General features: G+C 37.1%; 2 protein-coding genes across 2 annotated transcripts in view; both read left to right on the plus strand.

Moving 5' to 3' along the window:
- Positions 1-10,899, plus strand: part of LOC101174611 (SR-related and CTD-associated factor 4) — a 29,903-nt gene extending 19,004 nt beyond the window's left edge. Inside the window, exons 17-18 of the mRNA XM_011482333.4 lie at positions 9,940-10,078; positions 10,166-10,899. Of these exons, the coding sequence (XP_011480635.1) occupies positions 9,940-10,078; positions 10,166-10,554 (528 nt within the window). The 3' untranslated portion in view covers positions 10,555-10,899. The remainder of the gene's footprint in view (positions 1-9,939; positions 10,079-10,165) is intronic.
- Positions 10,900-11,223: 324 nt separating this feature from the next.
- The window catches only part of tiam1b (TIAM Rac1 associated GEF 1b), a 54,326-nt gene continuing 52,020 nt past the window's right edge, over positions 11,224-13,529 (plus strand). Inside the window, exon 1 of the mRNA XM_011482332.4 lies at positions 11,224-11,364. The gene's annotated coding sequence lies outside the window, so the exon portion shown is untranslated. The remainder of the gene's footprint in view (positions 11,365-13,529) is intronic.

Raw genomic sequence — 13,529 nt, forward strand, 5'->3', positions numbered from 1 at the left:
ATAGCAGAGTAATAAGCAAGTGAACCAAGACCCTCCTTTTAAAGCAAACTCTGCTTTGCTTGCTTGATCTGCACCAGAGTTTTGATTAGCTTTAATGTGTACATGTTTCAATGTACATGCGCCCTATTGTGTCTTTATAACAGTTTTATTCTGTTTATGATCAAACGTAGGACATTTCTTGAATGAGCAGCAAAGCATCTTCTAAATGACCTTTTCGTAACCAGTTGCCCTGAACAGCGTACTGTGATTTTGTATGTGACCGCATTATCAACATTTTTTTGAGAATGACCTAATGTGTACACTGGATGCAGCTAAGGGAAAATGACTGGACTAAGAATTGAGCCCTGAGGTCACCAAGAGGAACATATCTGAAAAAATTTGACACCCATTCATATATACACATTCTGTCTTGTGAACCAAATTTTGCTCTTCTAATATTGGCTTCAGCAAACAATCAAAAAATAAAACATGTTATTTGGACAGAGAACTTGATGCCTTCTTGATACCGAGAAAACTGAACTAGGACATGGTTTGCTGTCTGACACGGATCTAAAGTTTGTTTGTTTTGAATTTGTTGGTCTTCTGGCAAGAGGACTCACAAAGGTGAGTGGGTTAAAAAAAAAGGTCTCGTCAAGTTTCTTGTTCCATTTTATATGATAATCTCAATGTGGCAGGTGGCATGTCAAATTATTTTGCTGCATCAACACCAATTCCTAGTGTTTTCCAAATGGCAGCAAGAACAAATCAGTTTTGACCCCTGGAAAAGCAGAAATCAAAGAAGAATCTTCGTTGATTGAAGATCTTGCTGCCAGCCTGATGATATTTTCGGATGTGGCAACAGTTTTCTGCTGAAGGGATAAAACATTGGGGTAAGAGCAGACATTGGGCTCTTTGTTGTATTTTTTTCTCAAAACTCCTACCCTTTAAAGGTCTGTGCAACATTTTGCTGATAGTGATCTTTGTCTTCAAGTTTTTTCTGTTTGCCTTGGATGTAGCAGGTATAGAATTTACGTGGATTTCTTTTGACATTGGTATGCATTACGTGTTGAATTAATGTTTAATAATAATCCATATATAGACTTTGGGGAACATTTGTGTGTCCAGCCATTTAAAGGGGGAAACATTAACCTTTTAAACACCTTTTTACTAATGTGGACATCTTTTCCAGAGGGCTAATAACTCGCATGCCAAATTCTGCTTTTACTTTATTAAATGTTTTTCTTAATTGTTATAACTGTTCCAAGTTAAGTTTACAATATTGCTCTTTAATTTTAAATGTCTCTTTTGGGCATAAAAATAGAAAATGGTAGAATATATCTACAAAGTAAATTTTTGTTTTGGTGGAATTCTTTTTTTCCATGTATAGTTTATACTAAATATTAAAAAAGTTTGATTTTTTTAGACTAATAATTGTAATATAGTTGTTTTCTGTACGTAGGCAGTTGAATAATTTTGAGTATATTAACTCATCAATTAGATAGAATTAAGAATTTATTTTAAAACAAATACTTCTATTAGATTTTTGCAGTTTTAGAACCAACATTTGTGATTCAAGGCTTATAAGGTTCATTATATACATGTGACTTTTTGCCCAAATTTTTTAAAATGACTTTTATTGTCAAGAATCAAAGACAGTTAAAATAGTATATTGCCAAAATTACATACTGACACATCCAAACATTATAATTGAAATATTCCATTAACTATTATGGTCATAAATTTAAAGGTTAGGTATGTACCCAAGTATGCAGACTACTTCTGCAAACATTTGTCAAAGAATGCCCCATTCTCATTTGTTCAGTTAATTCGATTATGACAGTGTGGTGTGACCCATGCAACAAGTCTAGCTGTGAGATTTCCAATTTACTAGATTCTTCAGTCAACTATGATTGGTTTTATATCAAAGTGGAACCAATTGAGTACAACAGCATTTCAGCCACGTAATTGTAGGCCAAACTGACTGAGGGAGGTCAGCCGAAGAGGCAGATTGTCCACAGTGATCACCAACTTTTACAGACTTGATCACTACAGATCTCCAAACCTCACATGAACTTTGCTCAAGAGCAGTTTGCCAAAGGATTTACGCAATTTGTTCTCTTGGTCCAGCAGTTAACATCATGCATTCCCATGTGCAATGCAAAGTCAAAACCAGGGCACTGTCGTAGAACTCTACAGCAGTGTCTACATTTTTCTAGCGTGACAAGTCTTGCTTCTTCATCTGGCAATCTGATAAACAAGCCTGGACTATGTGAATTCCAGTAGAACAATACTTATCTGAAAGCATTTTGGTGTGTATGAATTTCGGTGGAGAGGAGGTTTTGGTGTTCGGGGTTTTTCTTTCAGGAGGTGGTCTTGGCTGCATAATCCCAGTGGAAAGGCATTTTAACGCTTCAACACACCAAGAGGTTTTGGATAGTTCTATTTTTTTTCTTATAATGGTCCAGATTTAAATTTTTTATAAACACACTCCTAAACAATGTGGATAGCTTTCCCAGAACTGTCATCGCACATCTATTAAAATGGGATGTCACTCAAGTAAATTTGAACATAAAGACAGTTGGGTAAATACTTTTGGCAATATGGTCTCATTATTCTTAAAATTGCAAGATTCCACTTCATGTGCACTGCCTTTTTTCTATTAAAAAAAGTCAAACCCGTCCATTTTATCAAATTAATAGTCTTATCTCAACTAAATGAAAATTAGGATTAAAATTTCTGAAAGGCATAGGCACAACTTTGAAATTAGAATTAAAAAATGAAAAACATTTTTTCAGTTAATGACAAAGTAAGACATCGATCTCAAAGCTGTATTCCTGTCCATACACATTGAATACAGAATGTATGTGGAGCATGAACCAGCGGCAGTAATGGTTTGGTATTACATCAACAGTTTAACACTGCACAAATTGCCGATAGGTAACAATCTTATAATGCAAATTTTATGCAGGTGTGAAACGAAGATTTGATGCACCTGATAGCAATTGCTAAAAACGTTTTTTTAAGCTGCAAAGGTAACAACCTCAGACTGCAGTTCACAATCTTTGCATGCTATTTAGCATTTTAAAAATGCAATTTTACAAAAATTTCAATGCCTTGCCATGGTGTATTGTCTAATCTAATACATCACTGAGTTATTTATGCAAACTAGCTTACCTTACATGCCACAACCGTAGAAATAAAAGATTTTTTGTTAGCAAAGCCAATTCATTAGTTAACTGAGTTGAGTTGTGTTTTGATCTGCTTAAGTTGTGTCTTTTCAAACTGATGTCTCGGTGAGTTGGAGAAACAACGGTAACAAATAACTGTGGAGATGCACAATATTGCTATACATATGCCTAACTACCCTACAATATAATGTCTAAACGCAATGAGCAAGACAAATGACTAATCAGTAATTTTGTTTGAACTAAAAATAAAATTGGGTTCTTTTTATTTTTTATAATCTTTGTATGAATATTAGAAATGTAATAGAATTGTATTGGACCCATGCTGTTTAAATCCTCTACTGGTTTATGAATGCAAATACACAAAATGCACCAAACGCTGTCAAACAACCTATCCAGGAGACTCTTTGTAAAGAGTGATGTGATTGGCCATCGGGAGTAGCCACTGTATTTAGAGATGTACTGGACTACTCTATGCAGCGCACCAGAGTATAAGGCGAAGCATCAATGAATGGTCTGTTTCAAATGTAAATCATTCGACGCACCAAACTATAAGGCACATTAAACGAAAATAGTCAGATATAATAAAATAGACAAAATAGTCAGAGATAAGTCTGTCAGTCAGTCAGTCTGGCTTTAGTAACTGCGTTCACGTTAATTCTAAAACTTGTATGTGACACGTTACACGTTAAACACATTGGAGTATTCACATTGCCTGTAACTTTCAACCTTGTTAACACCTACAAAAACCGACTCTACCGCTAAAACAAATGAAACTGTGGCTATGCAAACACCCAACCTTGTTTCCAACTCGTAAAAAAAAACAAAAAAATAACCTGACATTTTGACAGACCACCATGTAGCTCTCAAATATCAAATATTCAATATCAAAAAGCACAAACTGAAGTATTCTATATATAAGGTGCCCCAGAATATAGGGTGAACTGTCTTCAGGCATTTAAGTGTATGCTGTAGTGCAGAATATATGGTACCTTACAATTTAATGTCATATAGGACAAGATGAAAGACATGATCTGCAAAAAAGCTGACTTATTATATTCAAGATGGTTAAAGAACTATTCAACTATCAAAATAAAAATACAGACAAGTCCAGCAAATCCAAATGTCACTGCAAAATAATTTCAATTTCAAACATTAGCATGTTTACATATTTTAGAAATAGTATTTCATATGCATGTAAACTAGATTTTTTTTTCATCTTTATTCATTTCTCGTTTTTCTAGCCTTTTTAAAAACATTTTTTTGGCTGTTCCAGCATCAAATTTCCACATTGGGAGAATAATAAATGTATTCCTATTTTTTATTACTTCTTTTAAAGGGTTTTGCTGCAGTTCCTCAAATGGCCACTTGAGGATGGTTTCGAAAGAAAGTAATTTCTCATTGAGTCCTGTTAAAAGTGCTTAACTTTACAACAATAAATAAACCTTAATACAACCTGGATGAAAACTTGAATATTTATTGACGTTGACGTTTTTTTAAGACATTTTTCTGCAGAGCAGCATGGGGTTCAACAGAAATTTGCCCCTGAATTGTGGGTTGTTGGCAGTAAACCTCCACTGAAACCCCATCATGCCTTTGTTTACCCTCTGTCCTGTAATCTTACAGCCCCTCACAACTCCAAGCTAACATTAGCAGTGCAACAAAAATGGCAAGCAATATTCGAGCTGTCCAGCCGTACAGTTTTGAGCCAGATGTTAGCTCAGACCAGGAAAATGAAGATGTTGATCTATTTGTCTGCAAGTGGATGCATCAGAATGTAGCAGAGCAGGGAGACTGGCCTGTACATGTCAGTTGCTGCGTCACAACTGAGTTATTTCAAATGGCGAGTTTTTATCTGCTCCTGATCCATCAGAATTTGAATAAATAAATACTCAGAAATGCTGTTTTTATTTTAAACCTTATTATAAATGTGCTCCATAACGAGAAACGGGTTTGAGATAGAGTAAGTGTTAAAATCATGTTGAATGTTAAAATCACTTGCAGTGGGTCTTTACATTTTTAATAGGGCGGGGGGGCTTTTTTCCATTAGTTGTTATGATTTTTGTTGAGATTTTTATTTTGCATTAATTAGTACATTTTTGTCTTCTTTTTTCCCCTTTAAATAGATGGGTGGGTTTAAACATTCTTATTTTACTGTCTTCTGTCTAGTTTTTCATTGTTGTTTAGTGTTTTTTTTTCTTTTAGTTTTATTTTTTGCAAAGCTATTTATTTTCGGTTTTTATTAGATGTAAATTTTTTACACTGTTGCAAGCTCTGATCTCCAGTCCTGCTATTCCTTTATGCATAGACAGAAATATGAGGGTCATGGCTGAAGAAAGGCTGCACACTCTGGTAAGATATCCATTAAACGCAGGCAGTGTTATCAGTTGCTGTTATTAAGATTTATAAGTACTGTTTTATTACATTTTCTTTTGTTTTGTTTTTTGGAACATACAGTTCTTTATGCATGTTTATACTGGCTAAATGTTATAAATGCTTAAGCCAGAGGCTACGTGGCGATATGATAGTTTTTTTAAGATGCCAGAATATATTTTTATCAGATAAAAATATTTTTTGTTTCACTATTGTTCACAATAATTTAGAGAAGTTTAAAGAAGACTAATATTTAAAAGTTTTTTCTTCTTCCAGTACTATCCTTAATTTTTCACTCTTCTTGCAATTGTCATTCTTATTGTGATAGATGTATCTTGTTTTGGTGATTTTATATTATATTTGTGTCACGATTCATACAGGAATGGAACTTAATAGACCAGCTTGTGAACAAATAACTCACAAAATGGAGCTACAGGCATAATTTCTATCCAAAGTCCTACCATCTTTTAGGACTGGGGGTAATGGAGTGAAGATTTGCTCTTGTTCTAAAGCAGTGCTTCTCAATTATTTTTTGCCAGGCCCCCCCTAGGAAAAGAAAATGTTTCGCGCCCCCCCCGACCCCCCCCCCCCCCCCCCATACACACACACACAGACACACTCGCGCGGTGACAATACATCAGGTCAGTATCTATAAAATTTGTATACCTAAAATTGTATCTTTTAACACTAACAAAAGAAAAAAGCAAAATAAATCCACTTTCAACAAATATTAACTTTATTTAGCCACAGAAACCCTGTTCTAGTCTAAAACAGAAAAGAAGCTGAAAGTACCTGAAATAAAAAAAATCTGTCATTCCTTATTTAAACTAGAAACATTTTGACCAACTGAACCATTTGATGCTGAAAAAAATAATTCAATCAATAAATAATATTAAATCTAAATTGATCTGAAACATTAACACAGCAGCACCAATATATTTAACGTTTTTAGTCTGAAGAAATAGGTAAAAACGTGCTGATTTTTTTTTTCTAAATGATGGATTGTTTATTTCTGATCTCATAAAAGTGCAGCTGTTTTCCTGCATTACCTGCTGTCTTTATGTCTGTCTGACACCAACTAAACCACAGGCAGACAAAGAAAACATGGATGGAAAATAAAGACACGTCATCAAAATGTCTACAATAGTTCATAAAGAATGACATTGTTAGCATGAGCTTAGGAATCTAAGGGCAGCGGTGATCTTGGGCAACAGGCAGCGGTAGCAGTGGTCCGCGTGCCCCGATTCCCCTGGCAGACAGGGCCCACACCACCCCTCCCCTTTCGTTCTCACTCGCGCAGCCGCGGACAGACAGAACAGACAATAGGAACCGAATAGTGGACCAGATTATTTTCCAAGCACTGAGCCGCTGTCACCGCTGCCCCCACGTTAAATTTGCGCACCGGACAAACCTGTGCCTAAAACCGCCACCACCGCGCGCCCCCCCTGGCATCGCTTCGTGCCCCCCCCCCGGGGGCGCGCCCCACTATTTGAGAAGCACTGTTCTAAAGCCACATGGCCCTGGCACCCTTTCAAAATAAGCTTCTTTACAAAATACATTTTTGAGTCAAATATGAGATTAGTAGTTGAGGCCACAAACTAATTTAAATTTTCACTTCATTCAAATTAAAGTCTGAATGATAAAACCATCTGGAGAATATCATTAGACTATCTGGATAATTAATAAAAGCAGAACAATTAAAATTTAAAGTCACACAAATTTCTATAAAACAATCTGCAAATAAATGCATAAAATTCTTAAAGGTGATATCATGAATTCTATTTAAAATCCTTTCTGACGTTTGCCCCTTTTCTCACATGCTTTTATACTTTTGATTTGAGTTTATGTGCATGCCTGCATATGTGTGAGTGTGCTTTTTTTTCTTGCCTCCTTGATTTTCCTAAGAAAAATACTACTGGGATACTTTTTTTTTACAACCTTATTGTTAATTTTTGAAATCACATATACAAAGAGAAACTATTGTATCCTGTTCTATGGTTGCAGAAAGTTGTTGCAGTTCATCAAGCTAATAGAATTGAGCACTTATTTGCACAGATATAAATTATTTAGGCTTTGTCATTTGATACAAATTAAAGAAAGGTGAAGGGAAAACACGCAAACACTCACATGTACTTTAAACTAATTTTCTTATTCTTTTTACGTACAACATTTTACACAAAAATGTAGTAATACAAGTTCTTGGGGGCAGTGGATAAAAGGCTTCTCTGAATGTGCAGGACTTTCCAGAGGTGGACGGGTAAAGCAGGTAATGTCTGGTACTGTTGATGCTACTAAAATGTCTCCCTAAAGGCAGGGAGGCAAATGGGGTATGAGCTGGTTGAGAGGTTTTTTTTTTTTTTTCATGCTTTCTTGTCTACAAATGTACCTCAGGTTAAAATGCTTTGTAAAGGGGTTAGTAATGCACATGAGACCTTTTCAACTCTTTCAAAATGGTATCCATGAGCATTCACTCCTCTGCCCTGCTGTTTTCAAACCAGGAGCTCACACAGTAAGTAAGTGAGCGTGATCTCTGTTGAGAACCGGCTGTCCTCGGAAAGGGTAAAGCTGTCATTAGGCCATATTGAGGGCAGCCACAGAGCTGATGGTGGATAACCCAGAAACTCCAGGATAGGGACACTTGGGGCCAGAGGAGGGGTGACTGTCTGGTCTCTTCTCTTGGAGGTCAACAATCAGCTCCTCTGTCTGTGTTGGAGGTCATAAGAGTCTACAGGCTGTCAGCAGCAACACTTCTACTGCGTGGTGGCTCATCATCGGAGCTGTTCCATCACCTGCAAACTTAACAGTTGATTGAGTTAATAATGTGAACGGTGTTGGGGGAAATAAGCACACACGTGAGAACACTGTCTAGGAAGTTCTGTAGACGTCCAGTCTGAGTTTTAAGAACTGAGATCTTGGAAACAAAAAGTCTTCAGCAAAGCTGCATTTGTGCAGATGTAATACGGATATTTAACAGGTGAGATTAACGACAAGAGTTTCGTCAATTCAGTTTTATTTGTATAGCCCGATATTAAAACAGTTGTCTCAACGGGCTTCACTAATTGTACAAAACATAGTCAGTTATAAAATACAGTAGGTGAATGATGTCAAAATCATTGTTTCTTTAAAAGTTATTCAGGAGATCAAATCAAATCAGAAGGAACTTTGAAAACCGAGAAATCTTTGTATCTTAGTTGTAAAAAGTGACATTCTTTATCACAGATTCCTTTTTACTATAAGGTTGTGGAAGCTATAATTTTTTAATACTTTTTTAAAGGTTGGATGCACTTAGTTAAGTGTCTTTAAACTATTTTAAACACAATTCTGGGGGATATTATTATTTTATTAATAATTCGAGTTTTATTAATTTTGTTACTTATTCAGTATTATCTGTATTATAAATTGTATTATCTTTGTTATCTTGTTTTTGAAACTATGGTAACAAATCAATTTCTCCGTTGTGGGATCATTTGAATTTCTAACAACCAATTGCATATATTGAGTAGTGAATTGCATCTTGTGATGCTTCTGCATAATTCTGTCAAATTTGACGTCATTGGAGAATGTTGGAATTACAAAAATAGTTGTGTTGAGATGTTAATGTAATCTGTACTAAGGATCATATGAAGGAATCCTGAAAAAGCACTGATGTGTTTATGCACAGATGCAGCTAAAAACAGGTTAAATTGAAAAGGCTTTGATTTCTCATTTGTGGACAGAAATAATGAAAATGTTTAGCTGTTTTAAGAATCTTTTGTCACATCTTTTTCACGTTTAAACATTTGTCCTTAAACAAATAACTCTTTAAGAGTTTAATAGAATTTTTTATCTTTTACATATGTGATTGTGTAAAGATGATGGAGAAATGTATTAAAAATGCCTGTATATATAGCACAGGTGCTTTATTTATTATTTTTATCTTAAATAATTGAGAGAAATAAGCTTTTTTCCTCAAACCATCCGCCAATGGCTGCTGTAATTTGACGGTGTCACTAACAAATAATTCCTAGGGTGATGAATGTGACATCTGATCTTGATGTGATTGATTTGTTATGACCAGGTTGGACAAAGTTCCTTATTATTGACTTTTTGATAACTCCGGACCAAGAATTCTGCACCGTGCTTTCAATTTGCATTAGATACATGTTCTGCATACTAAATGTAGTCTGTAAGACAATGAAACACTGAAAATGTCTTGTTTTCGGGGTTTACTTTACTTTTCTTACATTTAAGCATTCTGTCTCTTGTGTATAAATGACAACTTTCTGTAGTGTGATTTATAAATTAAATGTTTCTTCTTCTTTCAAGAAGCCAGGTTTTGCTGCGGGGACAGAGCATGTGACTTTTTTTCTCAAGAATATTCTGATAAATGTCTTTAAACGTAGGATCATGTTCTGTCTTTCAGATGCCAATAATTCAGCAGACAGATCCGCTAGGAAGCCCCTCTTCTTATTCTGGCCCCATCATGCTTTCTCCCACCTCATTGCCTCCAGGAGGAGCTCCTTTCATGCCTGCAAAGTATGACCTTGCAAGTTTGTCAGCCGGTAAGATGTATGAAAATAAAATATTAGGCAAGCACAAGGGACCCCTTCTTTTATTTGTTTGCTAAAAAATGTTTAAAATGTTTGCAGCTGACAAAGAATCTGCTATGGATGCTGGGATCTGTAACCAGATGGGATCTCCAGGCACATCAGTGATGACCCTAAGCCCTCCAGCAATGCAGGGACCCCCAGGACCACCAATCCCCCCAATGCAGCCTCCTCCCGGCATGCCGAATCCTCACGTCCCGCCTTATCTGGCGTCTCCAAACATGCAGCACATGCCCCCTCAGATGATGCCAGACGGACCAGTCTTTCCACCAAACAGATTCCGAATGCGCATGCCTTTCCCTCCTCGTGGCCCCCCTTTCCAAAGTTGCCCACCTGTGGGACCTGAGGGCATAGGGGACAGGGAGGGGCCATTTTTCAGAGGTGTTAGACCGGGCTTCCACATTCCACCTTTTCAGAGGGGGAGATGGTGATGAACTCTGATGTTTTTGCTTCACCTTCCTGTATTCACATTTGTACATATTTGTATATTTAAGTTGAATCAGTTTGTTGCAGATATCCACAAAGGCCGAGTATATATGTGTGTGTTCTTAATTTGTCTTTTGATTTGAATATTGAAGAAAAAAATCAATTGTAAATTGATTTTCATTTGGCCTCATTTTTTACCAGAAACATTGGATTTGATTTGAAGATCTAATGTTCTGCCAGTAGAGGGTAGAGTAGTTCTCATGCCTGTTTTTTTCTCCCAGTCCTCCTGTAAACAAAGGTCACACCTTGAAAGGTAATGTGATGTAATTATTAAAGAAAAAAGCTGTCTACTGTTTGTCAAAGAGCTTTTGTTTGAGAGAGTTGCATGCATGCTTTTAAATGCTTGCTTTATTTCCAAACCTTAATTTGTCTAAAAGAGTTTTTTTTTCTGGATTAGTTTTATATCTAAATGATATTAATACATTCTATTTGGCAGAAAACCCCGAGTGCATTCTGCTGAGCAGGTAATCTGCATGCTCAGTCATTCTAAATAAATGCATGCTGCTGCGTGACGATGCAACGGCGCCGCATCTGATTGGATCCCAAAATCAATAAGTGGCATTTTCTGGACCCACTCGCGCTCCGTCTCCAAGCTGCGTGGGTCCCGCCCCTATCGGCGGTGTGAAGAAGACACGCGTGGTCTGCAGTCGCGCAGACCTTGCAGCAGAAGAGGCAGGACTGAGACCCGCAGCCCTGATGTCGGTGAGCTGAAGCATGGATGCATCTCCACGGCGGGCATTCCGCCGTCGGCACAGGTGCGTAAAGGGAGCGCGCTGTTTAATTATCATGATAAAGGGTAGGAGGGAGAAATAAAGCTCGATGTGCGGTGATGCTTCTGCGTGGTCCTAGCGCCGGGTTTGCGCAGACGCGCGTCACTCAATCATACAAGTTTAGCAGAGGTGACACGCTGTCGAGCCGCAGCGGGCGATGCGCTCCGGCGGACAAACCCGCATGTTTGCGCACGACCTGGAGTGAACCTTCCACCGCGGATTTAAAATGCGCGTGAAGGAACGCATGCAGGCCAGATCATCATATGATTCTTTTTTTCCCTTTACAGCCACTCTGGTCTGAGTGCGGGAATTATAGATTTAATAAAACTGTTCCTGGTGTTTTTTAATGGGTCAGATCCTCCAGGGTGATGTTACTCAACAGACCGTACACAGGTGACTCAACTGAGATGTTTTCGCAGCTGCTTTACTCCTGTGACCTCATGACGTCGCGTTTGTTGCAGCGTCACTGCTGCTGCTGATGCTGAGGAGCCTTCCTGTCAATACATTCAGCTGCAAGAAACCAATGGTTCTTATTAGCTCAGGCTCATTTTGGTGCAATCAGTTCTGTGTATTTCAAGTTTTCTTATTGATCCCAACAGAGTGTATATCATAAGACTTTATATTTGTGTGAAAATGATGCAATTGCACAGTTTTAATATGCATGAAAAGCTGTTTGCATCAGAACTAATTCATTTAAGAGTGAGAGGAGATTTCTTGGTTGGCCGCTTATGTTATTAGTGACCCGCCTGAGCAACGGGTTACACAGTGACACAGCAGAAACCTGTTTGATTTGGTGAAACAAAAGAGCAGATCATCTAAAAACATTAAAAGCACCGCATGGAGGGGGGTGATAATGATTAGGACTTGTTTTACTGTGTCACATTGTGACAATCTCAAATTTCTAAGCGCAGCTTTAAAATAAATGTGACTTCTTAAATTTGGTATCTTTATTCTGATTTAATTAAAGACTCACTCAAATGAATAAATAGTGTTTTGGGTGTTTTTAATATGTTCTTGTGGCATTTTGAATGATATTAAGAAAGTTAAGCCTAAAATTGCATTTCTGAGTATGTCCTTGTTCAAATTGTTGTGATTCAGGACCACATGAAAAGCTAGACAGCTTCTGATATTGCTCGCCATTTTCTCTGCTCTGTAAAATTAGCTTGGGGTTGTGATTGGCTGTAAGTTAGCAGGAGAGAATGTAAACAAATGAATGATGGGAAATGAGTGCAGGTTTACTCCTCGCCAACAGTCCTGACCACTACTCAAATTTCTGATAAACTCCTGCTGCTTTGCAGAAAACGACACAGGTTTTGTTTTTTTTCCCTAAAAACTGCTCAAATCGTAATTCAAAGACCACTGGGAACACGTTACAATAGATCAAAAGATGATCAGAATGGGGATTTAAAGCAATAATTGTCATGTACGGTGAGAACTTTGGATGAAAATTCCATTGGATTTACCTCTATAGAAAGGAGACTTTTGTTCAGTTTGGTGTACCTGACAATACACTTCTAAGACCAAACCTTCTTCAAATACTGTTAAAATAGAGGAAAAAATCAGCTGATACAGCATTCTAGTAGGAGATAAAAATGAAAAAATGCTCTCAGCTCAATGCAATTTCCCATCTGCTTATGAGAAGATTTTCCAAGATTTTCTTTACTTTTCTTTTTATGTAGTTTAAAATCTACAACTTTTCTGTCATTTTTTCTCTCTTGTGCTTTGCTCTGCTGAGTTGTCTGTTTGCAGTCACATTGTAAGTAGACCACTGGAGTTAACTTATAAGACAAAACCTCAATTTTGCCACCAAAAAAAATCTAATATTTCTGTTTATGCTGATTTTGAGTAAGTATCTGATTACTCCCAGTTATTTGGTGTTACATGTTACATGGGCTAAGGGTGATCAGCCTTTTCAGTTGTTAATTTTCTAGCTTAAAAAATGTGCTTAAATAAGTAATGAGTAACATAACATAAACAAATAGCTAACTGAGCCGTTTCTCATTTATCTGTTTCTTTCCCTCACATTTGTTGCGTATTCTGCTGCCTCAGCGTGAGCTCTTTTGAGATCCTTAAATGCTGCCCGCATGTGAAAGAATGTCTGCTCTTTGGTCATTTGCTGCCTTCCCGCACAATCCACGACTTTGTTCTAC

Source organism: Oryzias latipes, chromosome 13, assembly GCF_053564925.1.
Source record: "Oryzias latipes strain Hd-rR chromosome 13, Olatipes_Hd-rR_3.1".
Classification (NCBI taxonomy): Eukaryota; Metazoa; Chordata; class Actinopteri; order Beloniformes; family Adrianichthyidae; genus Oryzias; species Oryzias latipes.